Below are 23,972 nucleotides of genomic sequence, written 5' to 3'. Positions count from 1 at the left end.
TTTAAGAATCTTACCTCATTTTCTGCAGAAATTTGCACAGACGTTTTATAATATTTTTTTTTTCCCATTTCTGCCTCAACATAGCTTGCTATAAGTACCTTAATATCTGGCATTACTTTGAAACAAATGTTATTCACATGTTTTTCCTTGAACAAAGAAGACCCTTTTTATTAGCATAAAGAAAAGAAAAATCCCTTCCAAAAGTATTTTTTAATTTTTCACAATAGCTGTAAATTTCTAAATTAGAAAAATAAATCAATTTTAGGGATACATCTGCTATAGACTCCATCGTAAACTGCGCACGTGCAGAGATTGTTGCTCTTAAACCATGTGACAACTTGTTTCCTCTTCTTCTCTTGCGGAATGTATTTCATTGCGCGCCTTCTAACCTTTCCTTCGCACCTAAGCTTGATTTTTCGCCCGTCAGGGCAGAAAGACTTAGCAGGTGCAAAACAAGACGTCTGTCTGCTTTGTCTGTATTGTGAATTCAAATTTATTAGAAAAGTGTGTTTTAGAATGGCGAGAAAATGTAGTGTACCAGAATGCCGATCAAATTACGATGGCACTAATAAACATGTGTCCACTTTTAAATTTCCTTCGGATCCTTTACTTTCTGAAAAATGGGTAAAAAATATAAATCGAAAAGATTTTGTTATTAGGAAATACAGTAATGTGTGCATTAAGCATTTCGAGGAAGAATTTATCGTTCGAGAAGATAAAGCCGTTCGTGATGATGGAACGCTTTTAGTAGTACCTAGAACTATTCCAACTTTAAAAAAAAATGCTTATCCAACGATTTTCCAAAACCAATCCTCCTACCTATCAAAGAAGCTTTCCACAAAAAGGAAAACATATGAAGAAAGAGAATCTGAAATTAATGCTGGTGATAAACAATTCGAACAGCGGGAAAAGAATGATGTTATTACTAACTTCAGAAAAACAAAAGGTAAGATGTTTTAGTTAATGAAATTAGCGGCAGTTTTCAGATAACCGGCCCTTGGCGACCAACTCTGCAACAGCAACCTTCTATTTTTTTTTTTTTTCGCCGCCATTTTGTCTTCACGAAGTAAAGACATGTTTCTTTTCTTTTTATTTACTCAATACTTTTTAGAACAATCTACTAGCCGAATTACACTTATGCTAGAAATTTTGGTTAATCTTTGGATTATGGTAACTTTTCGAGGTAAAATCCTAGTACACGGTGCAGCCTTGGCGCGATTTTGAAAATTATCGCCAACACCAAAAATGATCCAAAGAACGTCTATATACTATACACTATGTGTGTAAATACATGGTAAAAGTTTACAATTGGGTGCCCCTTGTTTTTTGGAGATTCTTTTTTGACGGCAAGATCGGCGTCAGGAAGACACAATTTCAAGATGGCCGCTACACAAAACCAAAATAAAAAGTCAAAGAATTGCATAAACTGTGTGTCCATGTACACATCGATCTGTTTTCACTTAAAAAAAATCCCAGAATTGCACGAACTAGGCATTGCACACTGTTTAAATTTGTCCTTGTACGCATCAATCTATTTTTATTTTAAAAAAATCAGGATGCTAAAGCAAAGTTACACTATCATGGTAACCAGAAATACGATTTCATCTCCAAAATTTTACAAAAAATTGTCGCTAATCAAAGGGGCACCCTATTCTACACTAGAGCCAAATACATAATATATACTATATATAACTATATATATTTTTGAATGACCCATTTACTACTCATCGTTTATGTCCCGTTTTTACTGCTCATCATAAAGTCGCCAAAAGCAGCCAAATCCCGTGTGCACCGGATACTAGGATAAAACCCGTTTCGATTTTTTGGCGACCAACCCTGCTACAGCAACATGCTAGTTTTTGTTTGGACGCCATTTTGTTTTCACGAAGTAAAGGCATTTGTTTTTTTAACTCAACATTTTTTTCCAACAATCTGCTAGCCGAATTACACTTATGCTACAACTTTTATGGAACAAAAGTGCCTAATCATGGTGAAGATTAGGTGTGAAATTGGGAGAAAGTGCAGAATCGCCCACTGCTTGCCGCGTTTTTAAGAATTGCACATACACGGTATCCATGTACACGTCGACATATTTTCACTTAAAAAAACATCCCAGAATTGCACAAAAATGGCATTGCGCACACTCTTGACTTTATCCATGTACACTGCTAAAGTCCTAGCTAGTAACCTTTATCGCCTTACCAAAATGTCGCCAAACTACCTGTTACCATATTCCAAAGATTAGCCGAAATTTTATGTAACAAAACTGCTTAATCATGACAAATATGAACTGCAAAATTGGGAAAAAGTGCACAATCGCAAACTCCTTCCGCGTTTTTCAGAATAGCACATACACATAAACCATTTACACGTCGACTTATTTTTACTTAAAAAAAATCCCAGAATTGTACAAAAATGGCATTGCACACACTCTTAACTTTATTCATCTACACTGCTATTTTCTCATAAATTACAAAAATGTGCAGGAAAATTTTCTTAATCTTTAAACTCGGTAAAAAGCACATACAGTCAAAAGTCGTTAATTCGGACACCCATAATCCGGAATGATCTATAATCCAGACCTCAAAGCTACAAACTTTCTGCACATGCGTCGCATTGACGCATGCGCATAAGACCTTTATGGCTGCGTTTGTGAATGCACATTTAATGTATAACAGACGGTATAAGCTAAGCTCTAATTATCTATTTGAGTTAATGTTGCAGATTGCGTTGTTCCTTAATCTTCGAATTGGATCCGGCTTATTATTTTTTGCAGACTGTTAGAGCAATTTTATAAAAGTAAGCTTGAACTTTCGATTATGTCAAATAGAATTTCCGATTTATATTTACTAATATGTAACAGATCTACAAAGCGAAAGAATGTTTCGGAGTCCATTAAACAAAAAGTGGAATTGCTGCAAAAAATGAATAAAGGCATATCCTTTGTTTATCTAAACTTTAACATTTGTTTATCTTTAACGCCGTGACGCGCGCAATTAATTGGAAGTTGATCTGTCAGCACTATCCTTATCTTCAGGGCAGATGTTTTTATTTTATTTGGCTTATAATTGCTTACTAAATGTAGTATTTCATTTCGATGTACTCCGTCTTTGATATGATTTAAATCAAATGCCTCGTCATTATAATTCGCTTCCGATAGCGAAGAAAGTGACAGAGGTTATTAAAAACGAAAAAATTTCGATTGACAAATTAGTCGGTATTCTCGACACAGCAATTATAGGACTTCAACAGCGGAACTTTGTAAGTGAACAAGAAATTATGTCTGTTTATAGAATTAAGGAGAATGTATTATCACATAAAAAACGAAGTAACTTCAAAAACTTACATTGAAAGAAATCTTTAATAAAGTAAGCAAATAAATATTAAGCTCTTTTTTTTTTTTTTTTAATAAATTTTGATACCCTTTAGATCATAATTATTCTTTATTTCGTAAATTACAGTTTCATATTTTTAATTTTATAATTTCTGCATGCCATTTTACCAGATTTAAACTGATGATGTATAATCCGGAAAAATCAATAATCCGGAATCGCCGAAGTCCCAACGAGTCCGGATTAACGACTTTTGACTGTATATGAAATTACCTGATCGCGAAAAAGTATATACCCTTTCCAAGGATGAACATTTCTACGTATAAAATAAATAAAATATCCAAAAGCTTTTACCTCTAAATTATCTATTATATTATAAACGTCACCAACGAATTTATACGCAAACATTAAAAATAGTTACAAATACTTAGTGTCAAATATTTAAATTATTTCCATACACGTTTACTTCAACTGAAATGTATACCGAATTCCTACAAACATAAAATTCACAAAATAACTATCATTTAATTAAAATATAACTAAACCATGCACACGTCGACTTATTTTTACTTATAAAAACATCCCAGAATTGCACAAAAATGGCATTGCGCACACTCTTCACTATATCCATGTACACTGCTTTTTTCTCATAAATTAGAAAAATTTCACCAAAATACATGACAATTTTCTCAATCTTTAAACCCGGTAAAAAGAACATGAAATTACCTGATCGCGAAAAAGTATTTACCCTTTCCAAATATGAACATTTCCACATATAAAATAAATAAAATATCCAAAAACTTTTACCTCTAAATCATCTATTACATTATATATGTCACCAACGAATTCATACCGCAAGCATTACAAATACTTAGTATCAAATATTTAAATTATTTCCATGCATGTTTACTTCAACTTAAACGTATACCAAATTCCTACGAACATAAAATTCACAAAATAACTATCATTTAATTAAAATATCACTAAACCATGTACACGCCGACTTATTTTTACTTAAAAAAACATCCCAGAATTGCACAAAAATGGCATTGCGCACACTCTTCACTATATCCATGTACACTGCTTTTTTCTCATAAATTAGAAAAATTTCACCAAAATGCATGAAAATACTCAACGTATACTACTCAAACATATTCCAAAATACTACAAACATATAACTCACAAAATCACGATCATTAAATTAAAATGTAATTAAATTAAAAAACACTACTTAAAGTATAAATAAGCACATACATTAAATTAATAAAAATTAGATTACAATCCTAATTACTTTAAATTAAATCATTGCTTATAACAATTTTCCAATAATACCATATTAATTTATTTACTCCTTACATTTAGAACAATGCATAAAAATAATATCCTCAAATAATTAAAAATACTAACTTACCTAATCTTCTTCAGAATCTTGATTACGTGGCCGATAAACTTTTCTTATTTCCTCTGCTAAATAAAAAGCAAGCGTATGTGCACCTGTTTCAGGATCTTTAAAATCATACTTATAGTTCACAGCAAGGTACCAGGTAAAATAAATAACTTAATAAAACATCTTTACTTCTATCTCGTGCAACCTTAAAAAAACACTTATTACTACCCCTTTCAATCCCACCAAATACCCATTTCGAATTCACTTTAGTTAGGGCCATGGGATCCGAAAATTAACCAACACTGTTTCACACAACACAGAATAAAGCTAAATACAAAATTGCCAGATTTTTTCCAGATTTCCCCCCTTTTCCGATTAAAGAACTGTAATTCGCCCATTAATGTCACATGACATATCTCATGATCTCTCATTTCCCTCACACAAAATAATGCGTAATCGGAACTGAGTACTTCTCACATTATTACCAAAGTCCTAGGTAGTAACCTTTATCGCTTCCAAAATGTCGCCAAACTACCAGTTACCATATTCCAAAGATCAGAGAGAATTTGTAAACTGTCCAAAAGTGTGTTTATCTTTAAAAATACTGGAGGATTTAAGTATAGAAGTGTTTTGAATAAATGAAAATGAAATGAAATTTGTGCTGAAAAGTTCAAGTGGATATTTGGAAAAGGGTTACTATGTGATGGGTGGTCTAAACTTGAAACAATGATTAGTCATTTAGATGGTTTTTCCATATCTGATGGTCATGATGATCACAGCTTAAAATATCTAAACTACTGTTGAAATGTAGAGAACAGAAAATAATCCAGATTATGAGAAATTTCAATTTTTCAATATCAAATGAACAAATTCAGTTAATTCAAATAAAGCAGAATTCCTTGCCTGACCATATTATGTATTTTATTGTAATCCAAACTGTTACAGTAGTTTAAACAACAATAAATACATTACCTCATCCTTCATATTTAAAAAAGTTATCTTTGAAAATTGGCCGAGCAGATTCTAGTTGACAAACAATGTAGTTAAAAAAAAAGTTGTAAAATTTTAAGCAATTCTGAAAAGCTTGTCAGTTTATTATTAGATGAAATATATGTAAAATTATAGATTTCATTCATTCATTAGTCAAGTTTTTGTTATTTCAGCAGAGCTGCAGATGGAGGCAACAACTCTGCAGATTATAATGAAGTCTAACTTTATTATATTAGGAATGGAGACAAATAAATACGCAGAGATTCACATATATTGAAATACAAAACCATTATAAGCACAGTAAATTTTACATGGTAAGCATGGTAAAGTAAACCAGTGACAACAACTGAAAACGTTGCCAAAAAGAAGAGATAAAAATCATGTTGCAATATACAAATGGGAAATATAATCTTAAATTAAGTTATATGCAAAACTCTCCCCTGATTAAATTTCCCTCAGTGCTGCACTGAACCTTTGATTAATAGGGCTTTTTTTTTTTTGTGCATTCTTTGTCAACGTGTCTGCTGCATTTGAACTGGAAGGCTCATAGGTAAAGTTCAACAACTTCTCTTCAACCTTCTCTCAAGAAAAAATGCCTGAGTTCAATATGCTTGTTATGCTCTGATGTGGCATGTGTTTTAGCTAAAGAAATGGAACCCTGATTATCAACAAATAAGTTTTGTAGAAAGTTTTAAAATGTTCTCGCACAATTTCCTTGAAAAAATTTTGGAACCAGAGTACTTCCTTGGCTGCGTGGCACATTGAGAAGTACACAGCTTCAACTGTTGACAGTGCAGTCGTCTGTTGTTTCTTACTGCTTCATAAGACAGCTCCACCTGCTAGTAATACCACATAGCCACTAAATGATCGTCTATCATTCTTATCGCCAGCCCAATCAGAATTGCAGAACACTCCTAAATCCTTTCCAGTCTTTTGGAAAGTCAGCTTTAATTCCATGGTCTGTTTTAGGTACCGAAGAATGTGTTGTATGCCAACCCAATGTTCCTTACTTGGGCAATTATTGAATTGGTTCATGTTAGTAGTAGCAAAAGCTAAATTCAGACTTGTTCCTTCTGCTAGGTACAAGAGCCCTCCAACGCCATGTCGATATTTCAGTGCTCCTTCAGCATTCAACATGTTATCCTTAGTGGCTGTTGCATATTTCATACCTGGATCTAATGGTGTTGATGCATCTTGGGGTTTTCATCCGCAGAGAACCCGTTGGCACCACTGCATTTTTACTCGCCAAGCTCGCGGTTCATCGACAAGGAGAGCCGAGCCATAACGTGATTTTTAATGCATGCAAATTCAAGTTAGCAGATAAAACAGTATATTAAGCATATGGTAGTAAAAATTCACAGATAATAAGCATGTAGATGTAAAATTAACTGGTTAAATGTGATATAGGAAAATAAATTTGTATTAAATTCAAATTAGCACAGAAAAAATATATTACTGATTAATCTTTGGATTATGGTAACTTGGCAACTTTTTGGTGAAAATTTGGCAACCAACCCTGCTACAGTAACCTGCTAGTTTTTGTTTGGACGCCATTTTGTTTTCACGAAGTAAAGGCATGTTTTTTTTTTCTTTTTTTACTCAACATTTTTTTCCAACAATCTGCTAGTTGAATTACGCTTATGCTAGAACTTTTATGGAACAAAAGTGCTTAATCATGATAAAGATTAGGTGCGAAATTGGGAGAAAGTGGAGAATCGCAAACTGCTTGCCGCATTTTTAAGAATTGCACATATACGGTATCCATGTACACGTCGACCTGTTTTCACTTTTAAAGAAATCCCAGAATTGCACAAAAATGGCATTGCGCACACTCTTGACTTTATCCATGTACACTGCTTAAGTCCTAGCTAGTAACCTTTATCGCCTTACCAAAATGTCGCCAAACTACCTGTTACCATATTCCAAAGATTAGCCATATTATTAAGCATAAGACAATATATAAGCATTTATAACGGAAATAAAAATTCATTTAAAAAATATAAATTAGTATTAATATACTGAAATTTACCAGTTAAACGTGATATACGAAAAAAATTTGTCTTAAATTCCAATTAACGTAGAAAACAATATATTCCTTACACCAGCAGTGGTTTGCTAATTTTGATGACCATGGTGATGCATCAAACTATTCTGTGATCTTAGATAATCAATAATATTTTTTTATTTCAATTTAATCATCTATGTCACACCTGCCATCCTCTGAAAGGTTATTGTTAGTAAAGCATTAACAATATATTATCTTGTTAAAATTTTATGCCATAAAAATTGATTTATTCTAATTTTAGATGACAATAACCAATAATAAAAATAAAAACATTATTACTTAATTAAAATGCACATGCACATTTTTGCGGTCTACGAAAACAAATTATTTTAGACGTTGGAAACATCATGGTTCTTAGAGCTGTTAATAATTAAGAACACAACGTGAACAGCCGTGTTACAAATTAGCTTTCGGCCCTCCTTTCGTCCCAAACCGAGAACTGGCATCTATCTACGAAAATATTTCTATCTATTCATTGTTAACAAATTCAGAAAAAATAATAATAAATAAGAGAAGAATAATATAAATTTGCAAATGGGAAAAACGACAGTAATAATTCAACAAAATAAACAAGAGGAATGGTTGCAAACTTCAAACAAGCGAATATGATAAATCTGATGGGTTACCAGGTTTGAACTATTATCGCCAAAGTTGGCGATGTTTACATTTACGAGGTTCTCTGTGGAAGTGCTTTCGCATCTTTTATATTAGTTGTTTCGAAGATCTCACAAGCATAGAAACTTTGGTCAAGAGTCACACAGCCATCTTCCTTTCTACTTATCCTAATTAATGAATCCTAATTGAATGAAGGTGATGCATTTCTCCCAAGTCCTTGATTTTAAATGTGGCTGCAACGTTGTCCTTAAATTCCTGAATGATGAAATCTTTGCTGTATATTACAAGGAGATCATCTACATACACACCTACAATTAACTCATTTTCTTTATTGAAGTGAACGCTAGGATCTGCTCTGGATTTTGTAGGTTCACTGATTTCAGAAATTTATTCATCAGATATTCTACTCTCTCCCAGACTGATGAAGTCCATAAAGGCTTCTCTTTAGCAAGCAAACATCTCTATGTGTTTTCTCGTGCAGACTCACTGGTGGCTGTTCCATGAAAATTGTCTCATTTAGTTTTCCATTTAAATAGGCTGCCGTAATATCCAGTTGATGAACCTACCAGTCCTGCTCAACTGAGAATACTAATAAAGTTCGGTTAATCTTTGGATTATGGTAACTTGGCGAAAATTTGGCGACCAACCCTGCTACAGCAACCTGCTAGTTTTGTTTTGGACGCCATTTTGTTTTCACGAAGTAAAGGCTTTTTTTTTTTTTTAACCCAACATTTTTTCCAACAATCTGCTAGCCGAATTACGCTTATACTAGAACTTTTATGGAACAAAAATGCTTAATCATGACGAAGATTAGGTGCGAAATTGGGAGAAAGTGCAGAATCGCCCACTGCTTGCCGTGTTTTTAAGAACTGTACATACACAGTATCATCCATGTACACGTCGACCTATTTTCACTTAAAAAAACATCCCAGAATTGCACAAAAATGGCATTGTGCACACTCTTGACTTTATCCATGTACACTGCTAAAGTCCTAGCTAATAACCTTTATCGCCTTACCAAAATGTCGCCAAACTACCTGTTACCTTCATCTAATATGCCTTAATGCATCGTACACAGGGCTGGCACTAGGCATTTTCCCACCTGATTCAATCTCTGTGGATCCCAAATTCTGCTTTCAATGCCTGTTTTAAATTCTAAAAGTTTTGCCATTTCTAGATTTTGTTACTCGGTGTGTCGCTAAATTCTAAAAATTATGCCACACCAGCTCTGTAACTGGACCTTACCATATACAGTCAAAAGTCGTTAATTCGGACACCCATAATCCGGACCTCAAAGATACAAACTCTCTGCGCATGCGTCGCGTTCACGCATGCGCACAGGCGTTTACGAGTGCGCGTAAGACCTTTACGGCTGCGAATATGTTTTTGCGCATGCGTGTAATGGACAGTATAATCTAAGCAAAAATTATTTAATTCAGTTAATGTTGCAGATTGCATTGTTCCTTAATCTTCAAATTGGATCCGGCTTATTATTTTTTGCGGACTGTTAGAGCAATTTCATAAAAGTAAGCTTGAACTTTCGATTATGTCAAATAGAATTTCCGATATATATTTACTAATATGTAATTTGTATCTACAAAGCGAAAGTATGTTTTGAAATCCGAAATCTGTTTATCAATTTCACGCAGCGGATTGGAAGTTGATCTGTCAGCACTATCCTTATCTTCAGGGCAGATGTTTTTATTTTATTTGGCTTATAATTCCTTACTAAGTATATTTCATCTCGATGTACTCTGTCTTTGATATGATTTAAATCAAGTTCCTCGTCATTATAATTCGCTTCCGATAGTGAAGAAAGTGACCCACAGGTTATTGAAAACGAAAACATTTTAGTGGGTATTCTCAACACAGCAAGTATAGGACTTGAACAGCGGAACTTTGTAACTAAACAAGAAATTGTGTCTGTTTAATAGAATTAAAGAGAAAGTATTATCACATGAAACGAAGCAACTTACATTGAAAGGAATGTTTGATAAAGTAAACAAGTAAATATAAGCTTTTTTTTTTTTGTAAATTTTGATACCCTTTAGATCATAATTGTTTTTTATTTCATAAATTACGGTTTCATATTTTTAATTTTGTAATTTCTGCATGCCATCTTACCAGATTTAAACTGATGATCTATAATCCGGAAAAATCGATAATACGGAATCGCCAAAGTCCCGACGAGTCCGGATTAACGACTTTTGACTGTATATATTTCATATTACTAGAGAAATAAAATTAGTAGCTTTTTCTATACATTCTAAATGCATTTAGTTTTTTTAGAATAACAGAAATTTTTAATTAAATCTAAAAATTCTAAAATGAAAAGGAAATGTGGAAGAAAGAAACTGAATACATAAAGAGAAAGAAAATTAATCTTCAAAGATATGTACAGTTATTATTATGTAAATTAACCAGTTGTTTACAATTTCAGCCTTTACTATGATTTCTCATTTCTATTTTCTCACCGGAATGCAAATTACTTAGACAGTTTTTAAACTGAGGTTTTTGGATTGTAAAGAGCGTGTTTCTGTCCTCCACCTGTTCCCTGCATTAGTTTCTGCCAGCTCTTATAATTTGTAATTGTTCGTCTTTGCATTACCGCTGCCGACATTTGAATTTGTTATGATGATAGAGTTACAGAGCCAGTTTAAGATGAAATTAAATTGTATAGTCTTTGACCACTAGTCCATATTTTTAGTTTGAATTTGACTCTTCTTGTTTAATTACATCACCACAAGCTGTAATTGACTTTGTTAGCATAAGAACATGCTTTTATGTTCTAAGTTCTTTTTTTAAATAAAAAACTTATTTAAACATGTCTGACTTTGCAGTTACTTTCAAACATAGTGATCATTTGCTTCACATCTGTTGGGGGGGGGTTGGACTATTTAACTTTTATCAGCTCAAGTAAAACCCTCATAGGTACATTGTGGAGAGGTTGGCAGGTTAGTAGATAAAATACGCAAAAAATAGTGAGGACACTGTTTTGCATACTGAGAAAAATTTCTAATTGTTAGAAAAGATGCTTAAAGAGAAGAAAATCTAAATAAATAAGCCAAAATGTCTGGGAAGGCTTAAAATTAAAAAGATGCATAAATATTTTGTTGAGTGTTGTTGCTACAAAACATAAATGGTTTGTAGCTTTTAATGTGTAATTATCCTAGTATCGTTTAAGAATCAATGTCATAAATTACATGTATTTTAAACTGTGAAATTTTATTAGATTGTGATTTTAAAAAGGCCTTTTTTAACAAATATATTTAAAAAAATAAACGAGTTGTAATAGTGGCCTTGTATATCCACAATTAATAAGGTTATCTAATACCTAATTTAATTACTTACAACTAACTGCTTACCCTTAAAAATTATCTACATATTAAAGCGAGTTATTGCCTTTCATTAACCCTTACCGTAGTCACAAAATAAAACACAAAAATGTAAAAATTCATGTAAAACTTATTCTTCGCATCTAGTGAGACTTAAAATAATGCAAAACAACTTATCATCTCTGGTGCTTTAGTGGATTATTAGAACCTTAAAATATATTAACTGAGTTACAACCCCTGGAACTCTATATGAAGCTACGACACTAACTCATCAGACAGAGTCCAGCTAACTTTCAAAACTTGCCAACCGTGCTTATATCAGGAATTTCAGATTTCTTCTGATGTGACAACAGCCAGTCTTTTGTTTTGAATCATGCTGATTATTATTTTACTTCTCATTTTAACCTATGCTGCTTGACATAAAATCTACTTACTATTTACTTAACCTCTAGACTTGCAAGTATGTGGGAAAAAAAACATAAAGCTAACTGTTAGTAAATCCTAAATAAAATGTCACTTATCTTATTTCAGATATGTCCAGTTATTATAAGTACAGTCAAAAGTCGTTAATCCGGACTCGTCGGGACTTCGGCGATTCCGGATTATCGATTTTTCCGGATTATAGATCATCAGTTTAAATCTCGTAAGATGGCATGCAGAAATTCTAAAATTAAAAATATGAAACCGTAATTTATGAAATAAAGAACAATTATGATCTAAAGGGTATCAAAATTTGCAAAAAGAAAAAGCTTAATATTTATTTGTTTACTTTATTAAACATTTCTTTTAATGTCAGTTGTTTAAGTTTTGCTTCGTTTCATGTGATAATACTTTCTCTTTAATTCTATTAAACAGACATAATTTCTTGTTCAGTTACAAAGTTCCGCTGTTCAAGTCCTATAATTGCTGTGTCGAGAACACCGACTAATTTGTCAATCAAAATTTTTCGTTTTCACTAACCTCTGTTACTTTCTTCGCTATCGGAAGCGAATTATAATGACGAGGAACTTGTTTTAAATCATATCAAAGACGGAGCACATCGAGATGAAATACTAATTTGGTAAGGAATTATAAGCCAAATAAAATAAAAACATCTGCTCTGAAGATAAGGATAGTGCTGACAGATCAACTTCCAATTCATTACGCGCCCGCTGCGGCGTTCCCCCCGCCGAGCAGCGTGAAATTGATAAACAGATTTCGGATTTCAAAACATACTTTCGCTTTCCTTTACATATTAACAAATATATATCGGAAATTCTATTTGATATAATCGAAAGTTTAAGCTTACTTTTATAAAATTGCTCTTACAGTCTGCAAAAAATAATAAGCCGGATACAATTCGAAGATTAAGGAACAACGCAATCATCAACATTAACTGAAATAGATAATTAGATAATTTTAGCTTATACGTCCATTATACATAAAACGCGCACGCGAAAACGTATTCTGCACTTGTGCACACTCATATGCGCAGTCGTAAAAGGTCTTACGCGCACGCGTAAACGCCTATGCGCATGTGTCAACGCGGTGCATGCGCAGAAAGTTTTTAGTTTTGAGGTCCGGATTATAGATCATTCCGAATTATGGGTGTCCGAATTAACGACTTTTGACTGTATAAAATATTTAATGCTACTTGATAAATTTCATAAAGTTTATTCTCAAACGTATTAATAAGTATGTTAATTAAGTTACATTTATTAATAATGTATCATACTTGTGGATCTATTTTATTTTTAGGATGGTATTACAAAAACAAAGTTCAGGCATAGATAATATTTTAAATTGAATTTATTCAGTTCCCATTCGCTCATAGGTATTTAATTTTTTTCCATTAATGGTCCTTAAAAGTACTTAATTTCCGTGTGCAAAAATGTGTACAGACCCTGAATATAGTATTTCTGCAATAATTTTGATTAAGTTACATTTATTAATAATGCATCCTACTTCTGGATCTATTTTATTTTTAGGATGGTATTACAAAAGCAAAGTTTAGGCATAGATAATATTTTAAATTGAATTTATTCAATTCCCATTCGCTCATAGGTCCTTAATTTTTTTTCCATTAATGGTCCTTAAAACTACTTAATTTCCATGTGCAGAAATGTGTACGAACCCTGAATATAGTATTTATGCAATAATTTCGATGCTGCTGGAGTTAGGCATATTACCATAATTTCTGGTAGATAGGCCATGGCTTATATATTTTTGAAAGTTAAAAATTTAAATCTGTGGCGTATTTAAAGGAATTTTATTTTTTCCTCTGTCTTTAAACTTTGTAACTGCTAGTTTATATACATCTTAGCCTGATAACAGCGCTTGGGTTGCACTAAGGCCGTGCACCAAGTTTGAACTGGTGTGAAACTTGTCTAACTACAGTAGAGTGTTTGGTACAGTGTTTGGTGTAAAAACACTGTAATTCATGCACTTGCTGCTGAACTCTAGTTTTATCTGACATTTCTGATAACCCCCGTTTTTAATGGCCACGTGAACTTTTATTTCACCAAGTTCTGTCTTCATTCTTACCTGTGTCTCATTGCTTTGTGGTTTGCTTATTGCTTACTTTATCATCGTGTTTGTTGAATTTTTAAAATTATTATTTTTATTATGGCTGTTGCATTGAAGAAAAACTTATACATACTGCATCTTTTAAGCTTTTGTCAGTGAAGAAAGCGATAGAAATTGAAAATTGGACTGCGGTTTGGGAATTTCAGGTTGACGAAAGATGCATGCAATGCTTAAGTCCAAATAATTAGAGAAAACACACAAGAATAAAAGGTCTTATTGGACTGGCTTTAAAGCCTATCTTGTTTTGGAAAACAATTTAGAAAAATGAGCTACAGAGTAGAGACAAAAAGGGATTATTAGTGCCAATAGCTAGAATTCACCTTCAGACAGTCCAACAAGACCTTCAGAAGTAATCTCTCACCAACTGGACATTAAAAGCTTTGTTGGCTTACCACCAGCCGAGCAGTAAAAGCTGCTGAACATTTGTAGCTTGATTTGGGGCTTCGTGTTCTGGCAAAAACGGGTGGGCTGTATGGACATTTTCATGCCCATACAGCCATTCTCATAAAAGTCTTCCACAGAGCAACCCTCCTTTCTATACAGTGCCTAATGGCAGAGCACATAATAAATAACATTAAAAAAAAAAATGTTGAAGGCCCTTATAGAGGACTTAATCAGTGTTTCAGGTTCATGAAATGAAAGAAATTATCCATCAAAACCAAAATAACATTTGGTCAGAAGCTTTCCTTGCACTCACTTGAAAAAAAAAAAAAAAAAAAAAAACTTTTTTGGAGTGCACATCTTAGAAAATTAAAGAACAAAACTTGAATAGAGTGCAAATAATTAATATGTATTAAATGCTCATTACTTTTGATTGTTTTCTGAATTCCTTTTGATTGTTCATTCAATAGGCAAAAGCACTTTCTGTATTAACCCTTTGCGGCATGGTGGGTCAATATATGTCCCACCTAATTAATATTTATTTTGTCAGTTAGAAATTTTCTAATCTTTTAAAAATGTTCTATTTTAGTTATTATTTTTCTCAGTAGATGTCACTACAATACCAGGGCTTAAGTTTATAAGCAAAAAATATTCAAAATAGGATCACAAGAGTGATATCCATGTATCTTGCATTTTTCAATATTTTAAAAATTTTGGTATGCAATTTATGATATGTATGATTCTTTTTAATATTCAAAGGTATTTTATTTTCAAAAATCTGAATTGGATTCAATATTTTATAACATTAATTCTGCAGTTGAAATAAGTGGGTTAAAATTTGTCCCACCACACACTTGAATTTCCGCTCAATAGATGGCAGCACTCACGATTATTTTTTCTTTTCTTTTTTGCATCTACTTTTTCGTGATTGCACTCACTTTTACATCCGTTGTATGCTCTGATGTGCTAAAATGTCTAGAAAAAAAAAAAAAATTAACAACTCAGGAAGCTTTAAATCTTTTTGCTGAATTACCATCCGATTGCGACTCAAATGCTTCAGATGTCAGTTCTCATTCAGATGAAATTGAAATCCAGAAGAGAATAACTGAGGTTAAAGTTATTGCTGAAGAAGAAAGGGAAATAGTTATAATTTGTTTCACTTTTTAAAGACACAGACCCATCTATGCATGTGGCACAGTAAATATGAATCAGAAGTATCTACCCACAAATATATGTCAAGAGAATATATAGACTTTTCAGTTAGCGATGATTCAATTTATTGCATAAAATGGAAGGATAAAAGATCCGTTTCTATTCTGTCTTGCTTGGAAAAGGCAACTGAAATTAAAGAAATTAATAGAAAAGAACGAGACGGAAAGACCAAAAAAAGTACTGTGCCCAAACAGCATTATTTCATACAATAAGAACATGGGATATATCGACTGATTGATAAACTGAAAGGACTATATGAAATATACCGCAAAAGCAAGAAATGGTGGCACATGATTTTTTTTTTTTTTTACTTTTTAGATGCGAGTATAGTAAACGCATTTATTCTATTTAAGTTTGTTAGCGAACCCGATCATGATGTAAACACAATGAAAGATTTTCTTCTCTCAGTTATAGAAGGTCTAATGGCACTTGCAGGCAAGAAAGAGCTGAAAAGAAAACTGAAATCCCCAGTTCAAATAAAAACTAAAACCCGTTCGTACAACAGGAAAAGTGACTAAAAAATGTAAGTCATACGCCAAAGAGAAAGAGCAGAGAAAGATGTGCATATTGCAGCACATCGAAAGAAGAACGACGAACATTTTGGATGTGTGAAACATGTGAAGTGCCTCTATGTTTACAAAAGAATGAAACAACATGGTTTTCGAAGTTTCATGAAAAATGACTTTTTTTTCAATTTTAATCATATATAAATGTTTTTGAATCAAGTGCCAATATTAATATTTTATTTAGTATCATATGTACGTGTATCAAATTTTAATCTTAAAATAATATTCAAGAAAATATTTTCTTTTGTGCCTAAAATTTAAAATATTAAATATATATATGGAAAATGTGCATATGCAAAATTTTACAAGTCATGCATATATGCAATAAGTACAAAATACATTTTAGTGTGTTTATTATGAATATTTTAGAATTTCACGCTTTATTTTGTTTATTCATTCCACATATGATTTTTTTTCCTGCTATACACCAATATGCTATACGACATGTGCTAGTTGCATGGTGGGACAAACGGTATCCCACCTTCCCCCATAAAAAATAAAAGCGCAGAATTTTTTTCAAGCCTTAAAGGCACTTAAGTAAGTCCATCTGACTTATTCGAAGACATTTTTTTAAAGATTAAAATATATTTTAAATATGCGTGTCGCAAAGGGTTAATAAAAATGAAGGTAAAAAGATTTCACTGAAAAGACTTGTATTTGGGGTTGTGCCATGAATGAAGAAAGCTTAACCTCTTTGATAATTTTCAAAGAACACAATTTGAAAGGAAATGTCCCTAAAGTGGTCATTATTTGCACCATTGAAAAAGGGACGTTGTTTTGGCAGAGAAAAATCTGAAATAATTTTACTAAAATTTTACAGCTTCTGCATCTCACAGTCAACAGAAGTAAAAACTGGAAGCAATGGGAGGAATAGATGTGAAACAGACTCCATTCTTTCACAAATTCTCTACAGATGAGAAAAGCTTCATACAAGGAGGTTGCCTTCTGGATCGTTAAAGCATGGCATAAATCGGAAATCATTTAAGAAAGAAGATAAAAATAAAGATAGTGATTTAGAACAGAAGGAGAAAAGTGACCTTGATGGTCATTTGCCAAGTTTATTTAATTCTGACATTGATGAGTCCGAATTTTATGGAAATAAATGTAGTTTATTTTAATTATAAACTTTCGTTTCATTGTCTAATTTATGTATATTCTTTTTTCATAGGACGGTAAATTATAGAAAAAATGTTTTGCCAAACCTGTAAAAATAACATTATTAGAAATCGATTAATTTTGGGGAAATTAAAGATAAGCTGCTTGTATATTTATTCATTTACTAGTGAAAGTACCCAATGCCAGTTAAGTTAGATCAAGAGCAGTGCATTATTTTACTCATGACATTATTTGAAATTTCGTTTTAATAGCATATTACACATCCTAAGGAATATGATGCATCATAATAATGCATAAAAAATGCCAAAGAAACAAAATAATTTTCAATACATGTTCCACAGCTGACTACGTAATCATAGAATCATATGGTATATATTCCCATATGACATATGGAATTGCCATTCGCAGGGTTGCCAAGCTAACTGGAAAACCGGAAAAAGTCAGGGAATTTAAGTGTTTTAGTCAAAATCTGGAAAAATCAGGGAATTTCATACAACGATCCCGCCAAAAAAGGCGAGTTTTGCGCCGACATTGGAAGAGATCACTTTTTTGGCGAATTGTGTATCACGTGAGTGTCATTCGGGCAGCTGGCATAGAGCCAATTTTCGCAGCTCCAATTTGATTGTCTTTTATTAAAGGCCCATATCACACGGCGTTTGTTTCACACGAACAACTGTTTCGGACAATTTTTCTGCCTGGTTTACTATTGAAAGAAAGACACGCGACTTCCTTTCCAAAAAAAATTGCAGGTCGTTCGTTTTCAACCAATCAGGTATCAGCTTATTTGTAATGCGGAATCAGTTTCCCCTGCGTTAACCCCAAAGCGATCTGTGATGATTGGCTGTTGTGACAAAGCAGAAAAATTGTTCCAAACAGTTGTTCTTCCGAAACAAATTGATGTGTGATAGCAGCCAGGCCCATATCACATGGCGGTTTGTTTCAGAAGGACAACTGTTTGAACAATTTTTCTGCTTTGTCACGTGATATACAACAGCCAACCACCGTAGATCACTTTGGGATTAACATGTAAAGGGAAAACTGGTTCTCTACTACAAACACGAAGGTTACCAAAATTAGTTATTTTTAGCGTAGTTGGTGACACATTAATTAAATCGTCTGCTTGTGATTCTGTGACAATACACAGAAGCAATTCTGGGAGAGAAGTAAACACGGCCATCAAACGCTATGTCGAATTCAAAAGAACGTTCCATTTTAGGAGCGTATATATTTGCAGCTGCTTTCCTCATCAAGAAAAAAAGAAAGGCTAAAAGAAAAACATGGGCAAGACAATGGCTGTTGAGACATAAAACGCTGGGCTGCTATGAAAATTTAATGCATGAACTGGCATTAGAGGTAAGAGTTATTTCTTTTTTAAGTTTAAATATGTGCACATATGCATCCAATGTTTTACAAATAAAATGTGGATAGTTTATAATTCATGAAACGTACTTAAGACTTTCCATATAATTTTTAGGACAGACTTTCATTGCAAATGATTGTAGATAGATATTTCAAGATTTTTTTCTAAATGCTTTAATTTTTAATATTTTATTTTCATTCACTTTCATTTTTATGTAGTTGTATTAGCATTTGTATGTATGTGCACTGTAATATGTATTTAACTACATAACAAAGTATATGTGTATATATTAAAAGCATAAATTTAAGGAATGTTTTATGGTAGTCTTCTGTTATCGGGATCTGATTCAGAAATGTATACACATACATATGTACACACATATAGGGAATGTTTTATGGTAGTCTTCTGTTATCAGGATCTGATTCAGAAATGTATACACATATATGTGTACACACATATACATATGGAGTACATGAACACATACATCCATACATTTCTGAATCTGGTTCTAATAACAGAAGAGTAAATTTATTTTTCAAATGTTGACTGTTCAAAATATTCTTTAAAATTTTATGCTGCTTGAGTACTTGCATTCTTATTTAGTTTGCTGATTTTAACTATTAGTAAGTAATATATGGTGTCGCTTTTCTGTTCCAGTTAGCTATACTGAATATTTCATTATTTTATTTATTGCCTTTTTAAAATTAATTGTGATGATTTGCCTGCCTCTTCTTGAAAATGTTCCGACACACTAAAGAAAGTGTTAAAGCAATTTGGCATTCCTCGTTAAATCATATTAATTATTTTTATAGATTTGTTATTATATCTGATTACATTTGATTCTCGTGTAAATAACTAATTGTTCAAATATTCAGTACTCTTCTGTTAATGGGACTGGATTCAGAATGTATGTATGCATGCACGCGTGTATAGATTTTGTATGTGCATATTTATGTATATGTATACACACACATACATACTTATATACATGCAGGCAATGAATGCATATATTCATACACACAAGCATATATATGTCATAATAAGAGCAAAGGAAAAAGACGGAGCAGTGTCGATGCGATTTTAGATCCATATTGAAGAAGAAGTAATCTGATTGCGTCGTAAGCTAATGTGTTGAATTCGTAAATTAAACTTGGCAGTAGAAGCGATTTTAATTCCATTTTTATTTCCAATTGATATTTGTGGCCACAATCACTTGGCACTCTAGTCGTGCCTTTCCACAGAAGATTTACATTTTTATATATTGTTAAGATAGCAAGCAAGCCAGCGAAATTACATCTTAGCACAGCAGAGAGCAAAAGCTGAAGTGCGTAGTTATGACAGATGGAAGCACGCGAAAAGAAAAGTTTTGGTTTACAAGGACAGTTCCCAATGATTACGTCATCAGAGCTGCGCCGATCATAGAGTGATCTAGAAATGACGCAATGTAAAGAAGTTATTACGATTTTAGAATAGAGAGGAAGAATTAATGTTTATAGTTTAATCTATAATTTTGATTCATATATTTTTATCTTACATATTCCCCCTTCAAAAAGAAAAAGGCGTAGCGACAGAGAAGACTTTTTTAAAGAGAAAGAGTTAAAGCACTAGCAAATGTAAAAAAAATAAAAATAAATAAATCATAAAATTTTTGTCCTGTAAAGTATAATTTATAAATATCAATTTTTTTTTAAATAAATTTTTAATTTTTAGAGTCCTATTGAATTTTCCAGCATTTCGGTCCAAAAGTCTTTTTGTTTGAGAGTTCACATAATCATAATTCTTCAGGGAAGGTTCTTGTTATTACAGAATATCACAAAATAAACTTTTACACAATCATTACTTATAATAAAATGTAATGCACATAAATATTTATTATACTTATTTCCATACTGATAAATTATAATTTAGCATCATAAATAATAGGATTAAGATTTTCAGAATTTATGGTTTCACCGTTATCATCTTTCATTTACAATTCCTGATTTTACCAAACTGAAAGCCTCGCAATACTTCTAAACAAACATATCCTTCAATAGGGCTGTCCTCTTGAGCTAACCAGTGTGTTCTATGCACTGGTGGCCTAGGGTGCCTAGACAGTTACTTGAAAAGGCCTCCGTTCCTTGCATAAAGTAACTGGCCTTTGCGAACTGCACTAATACATTCCATAATAAAAAATATAATAATAATAATAATATAAAAATTTACACACACTCATAAAATGAGAGCCCTCCAACATTATCTTGCATGAAGAGGGTAAAAGGAACAACTGTACAGAGGCCTGTAATCTGTTGAAGGAACCAGTACACCCTCAGCATACTATACTTAACACACAATAACCCATAAATTTTAACATGCATTTACCATAATTTCATATTACTTATCTGTACTAATTTCACTTATTTTTAACATCTTTATTTTTAGAATAATTATAAAATTCGTATTCAAAATTCTCAACAAAATTTCAAAAACATAAAAACTTATCTTAATATCCTTCCCTATGAATAATTTAAATAGCTTAAAATTAATTACTTAATTTGCTCACACATAATTATGAAAAATTAGAAAAATTAATGAACAAGAATTTCAGATTTTCTCAAAACAAATTGCAGAAATTTTAACCAAAGTTGAAATGAAAACTATAGAATCCGCAGCACATTAAATAATTTAGTTCCTGAGCTAGATTCACACGAATGTAATAATTTTTGAGCTGTTGAAAAAGCGGAAGTGCAAATAATTTTCTGTCGCACATACTTGCAAACACTAACTCAGATCGACCTTGAACCTGCTGTAATGCTGAATCCCTAAACGGTAATTCACTGATGATTTCCTTTTCACTAGGCATTCGAACTTCTCAATTTATCGAGAGATTACTTTCAATCTGTAAACACTACGCGTGATTGTTTTTTTGAAGCACTTGCAAAACACAATAGCAGAAGAATGATCTGTTATTTTTTAAACACTGAAAAAACAAATTTGATGATTCACTTCTTTCACATTATCTTGGAGTTATCACAAAACGATGATTTAAAGAGCTGAATTAAATTTTCCATTGAGGTTTCAGGCTGCAGGAAACTATCCTTACCGGCTTAATTGTCATAATAAGAGCAAAGGAAAAAGACGGAGCAGTGTCGATGCGATTTTAGATCCATATTGAAGAAGTAATCTGATTGCGTCGTAAGCTAATGTGTTGAATTCGTAAATTAAACTTGGCAGTAGAAGTGATTTTAATTCCATTTTTATTTCCAATTGATATTTGTGGCCACAATCACTTGGCACTCTAGTCGTGCCTTTCCACAGAAGATTTACATTTTTATATATTGTTAAGATAGCAAGCAAGCCAGCGAAATTACATCTTAGCACAGCAGAGAGCAAAAGCTGAAGTGCGTACTTATGACAGATGGAAGCACGCGAAGAGAAAAGTTTTGGTTTACAAGGACAGTTCCCAATGATTACGTCATCAGAGCTGCGCTGATCATAGAGTGATCTAGAAATGACGCAATGCAAAGAAGTTATTACGATTTTAGAATAGAGAGGAAGAATTAATGTTTATAGTTTAATCTATAATTTTGATTCATATATTTTTATCTTACATATACATACATTACCTGAATCCAGTTCCGATAACAGAAGAGTACCTGTTTTACTTCCAACACAGAATTTACTATTAAAAATACATTTCAACTTATATATTTTTCCCCATGCTTCAAGTAATATAAATATTATGTTTATACAAAATCCTTTTATATAGAGTACCTTTAGTAATCTCTGGCACTTTATTAATTCCACCATATCTAGGCTGCACTCATGTAATTAATTTTATATAATACTGTTAGCCTAGCAAAAAGTGCCATATTCTTTGAAATTTTACATTCATCCTATCTCAGCTATAACTTCGTTATAAATTCAACTAAGTTACCTAACAATTATTCCAATTTTTAATCTGTTGCAGTTATAATACAACTGCATAGGATAAATTTCTGGAATTTCTTTAGATTTTTATGATGTATATAATATATTTATCAGTTTTGCATTTTAAAGATATTTGCTTCAAATTCAAACTTTCTTATATTTTAGTATATTTTGGCATGTTTTATGTCGAGGAAATTTACATCTACTTAAATGATTGTATACATATAAGCAAATACATATTCATTGTTTGTGCTTTTGATGTTTTGGTCATAAATACAGACTTTTAAAGGTATGAACTGTAATTAACTTAACCATTGCTTAGAAGTTTAATAATGTTAATTATTAAATTTTTAGGACACTGAAGGCTATCGAAGATGGCTGCGGAAGGATACTGCAACATTTGAGGAAATTTTAAGCCTGGTTTCACCAATAATATTTAAACAAGATACACAAATGAGATTATCTATACCAGCTGGAGAAAGGTTATCATTAACGAAAGAAAAAAGAATTTTTAATTACAGACTGTCACGAGCAAGAAAAATTGTAGAAAATGCATTTGGCTTTCTAGCTGCCAGATTTCGACTTTTCGGAACAACAATATTGACATCGCCACAAAAGGCTCAATACTTTTTTTTGGCAGCTTGCTGTCTGCACAACCTGTTGCGCAGCAAAAAAGAAACAACAAATTTATACACTCCTGAACATAGTTTAGATGCTGAGGATTTAGAAAATAATTGTATAAGAAAAGGAACATGGAACGAAAGTACTTCTAAATTTATTTCATTACAGGGAAGTGCACGCAATGGTTCGCAGGAGGCAAAAGATGTCAGAGATAGATTTTGCAATTATTTTAATGGTATTGGATCCATTCCCTGGCAAGAAGCCATGTGTGACTTGCACTAAGGCATGTTTGAAATTATTCTGCATGTTCCAATAAAAACTCATATATATCTCAAGTAGTTCCTAATTATTAATAATTTATTCTAGTATATTCAAAGCCTCTAGTATATTCTTAATAATATATACAAACACACATAAAAACAGTGAATCACTTTATTATAGTTCATCTATTAATGAGTGCCATGAAATCACTGCAAATTTATAATTAAAAAGAGAAAATATTAGAAATAAATAAACAA

At 32.2% G+C, this 23,972-nt stretch overlaps 2 protein-coding genes across 3 annotated transcripts in view; both read left to right on the top strand.

Moving 5' to 3' along the window:
• Positions 1-445: 445 nt before the first annotated feature.
• The window catches only part of LOC118193654 (uncharacterized), a 112,069-nt gene continuing 88,542 nt past the window's right edge, over positions 446-23,972 (top strand). Inside the window, exon 1 of one of the 2 annotated variants that reach the window (XM_085820604.1) lies at positions 446-946. In XM_085820604.1, coding sequence (XP_085676730.1) covers positions 517-946 — 430 coding nt within the window. In that variant the 5' untranslated portion in view covers positions 446-516. The remainder of the gene's footprint in view (positions 947-23,972) is intronic. The other variant, XM_085820602.1, reaches the window with a different exon arrangement.
• On the top strand, positions 18,206-23,789 carry LOC118205100 (uncharacterized). The gene is made up of 2 exons (XM_035377393.2): positions 18,206-18,917; positions 23,188-23,789. The coding sequence occupies exons 1-2, from the start codon at positions 18,750-18,752 to the stop codon at positions 23,734-23,736; spliced, it is 717 nt and encodes a 238-aa protein (XP_035233284.2). The 5' UTR covers positions 18,206-18,749; the 3' UTR covers positions 23,737-23,789.

The sequence above is a fragment of the Stegodyphus dumicola genome, chromosome 7, assembly GCF_044657685.1.
Source record: "Stegodyphus dumicola isolate Sdum_Otavi_A_Nest chromosome 7, ASM4465768v1".
NCBI classification, from domain to species: domain Eukaryota; kingdom Metazoa; phylum Arthropoda; class Arachnida; order Araneae; family Eresidae; genus Stegodyphus; species Stegodyphus dumicola.
This window is presented reverse-complemented; position numbering and strand designations above follow the sequence as displayed.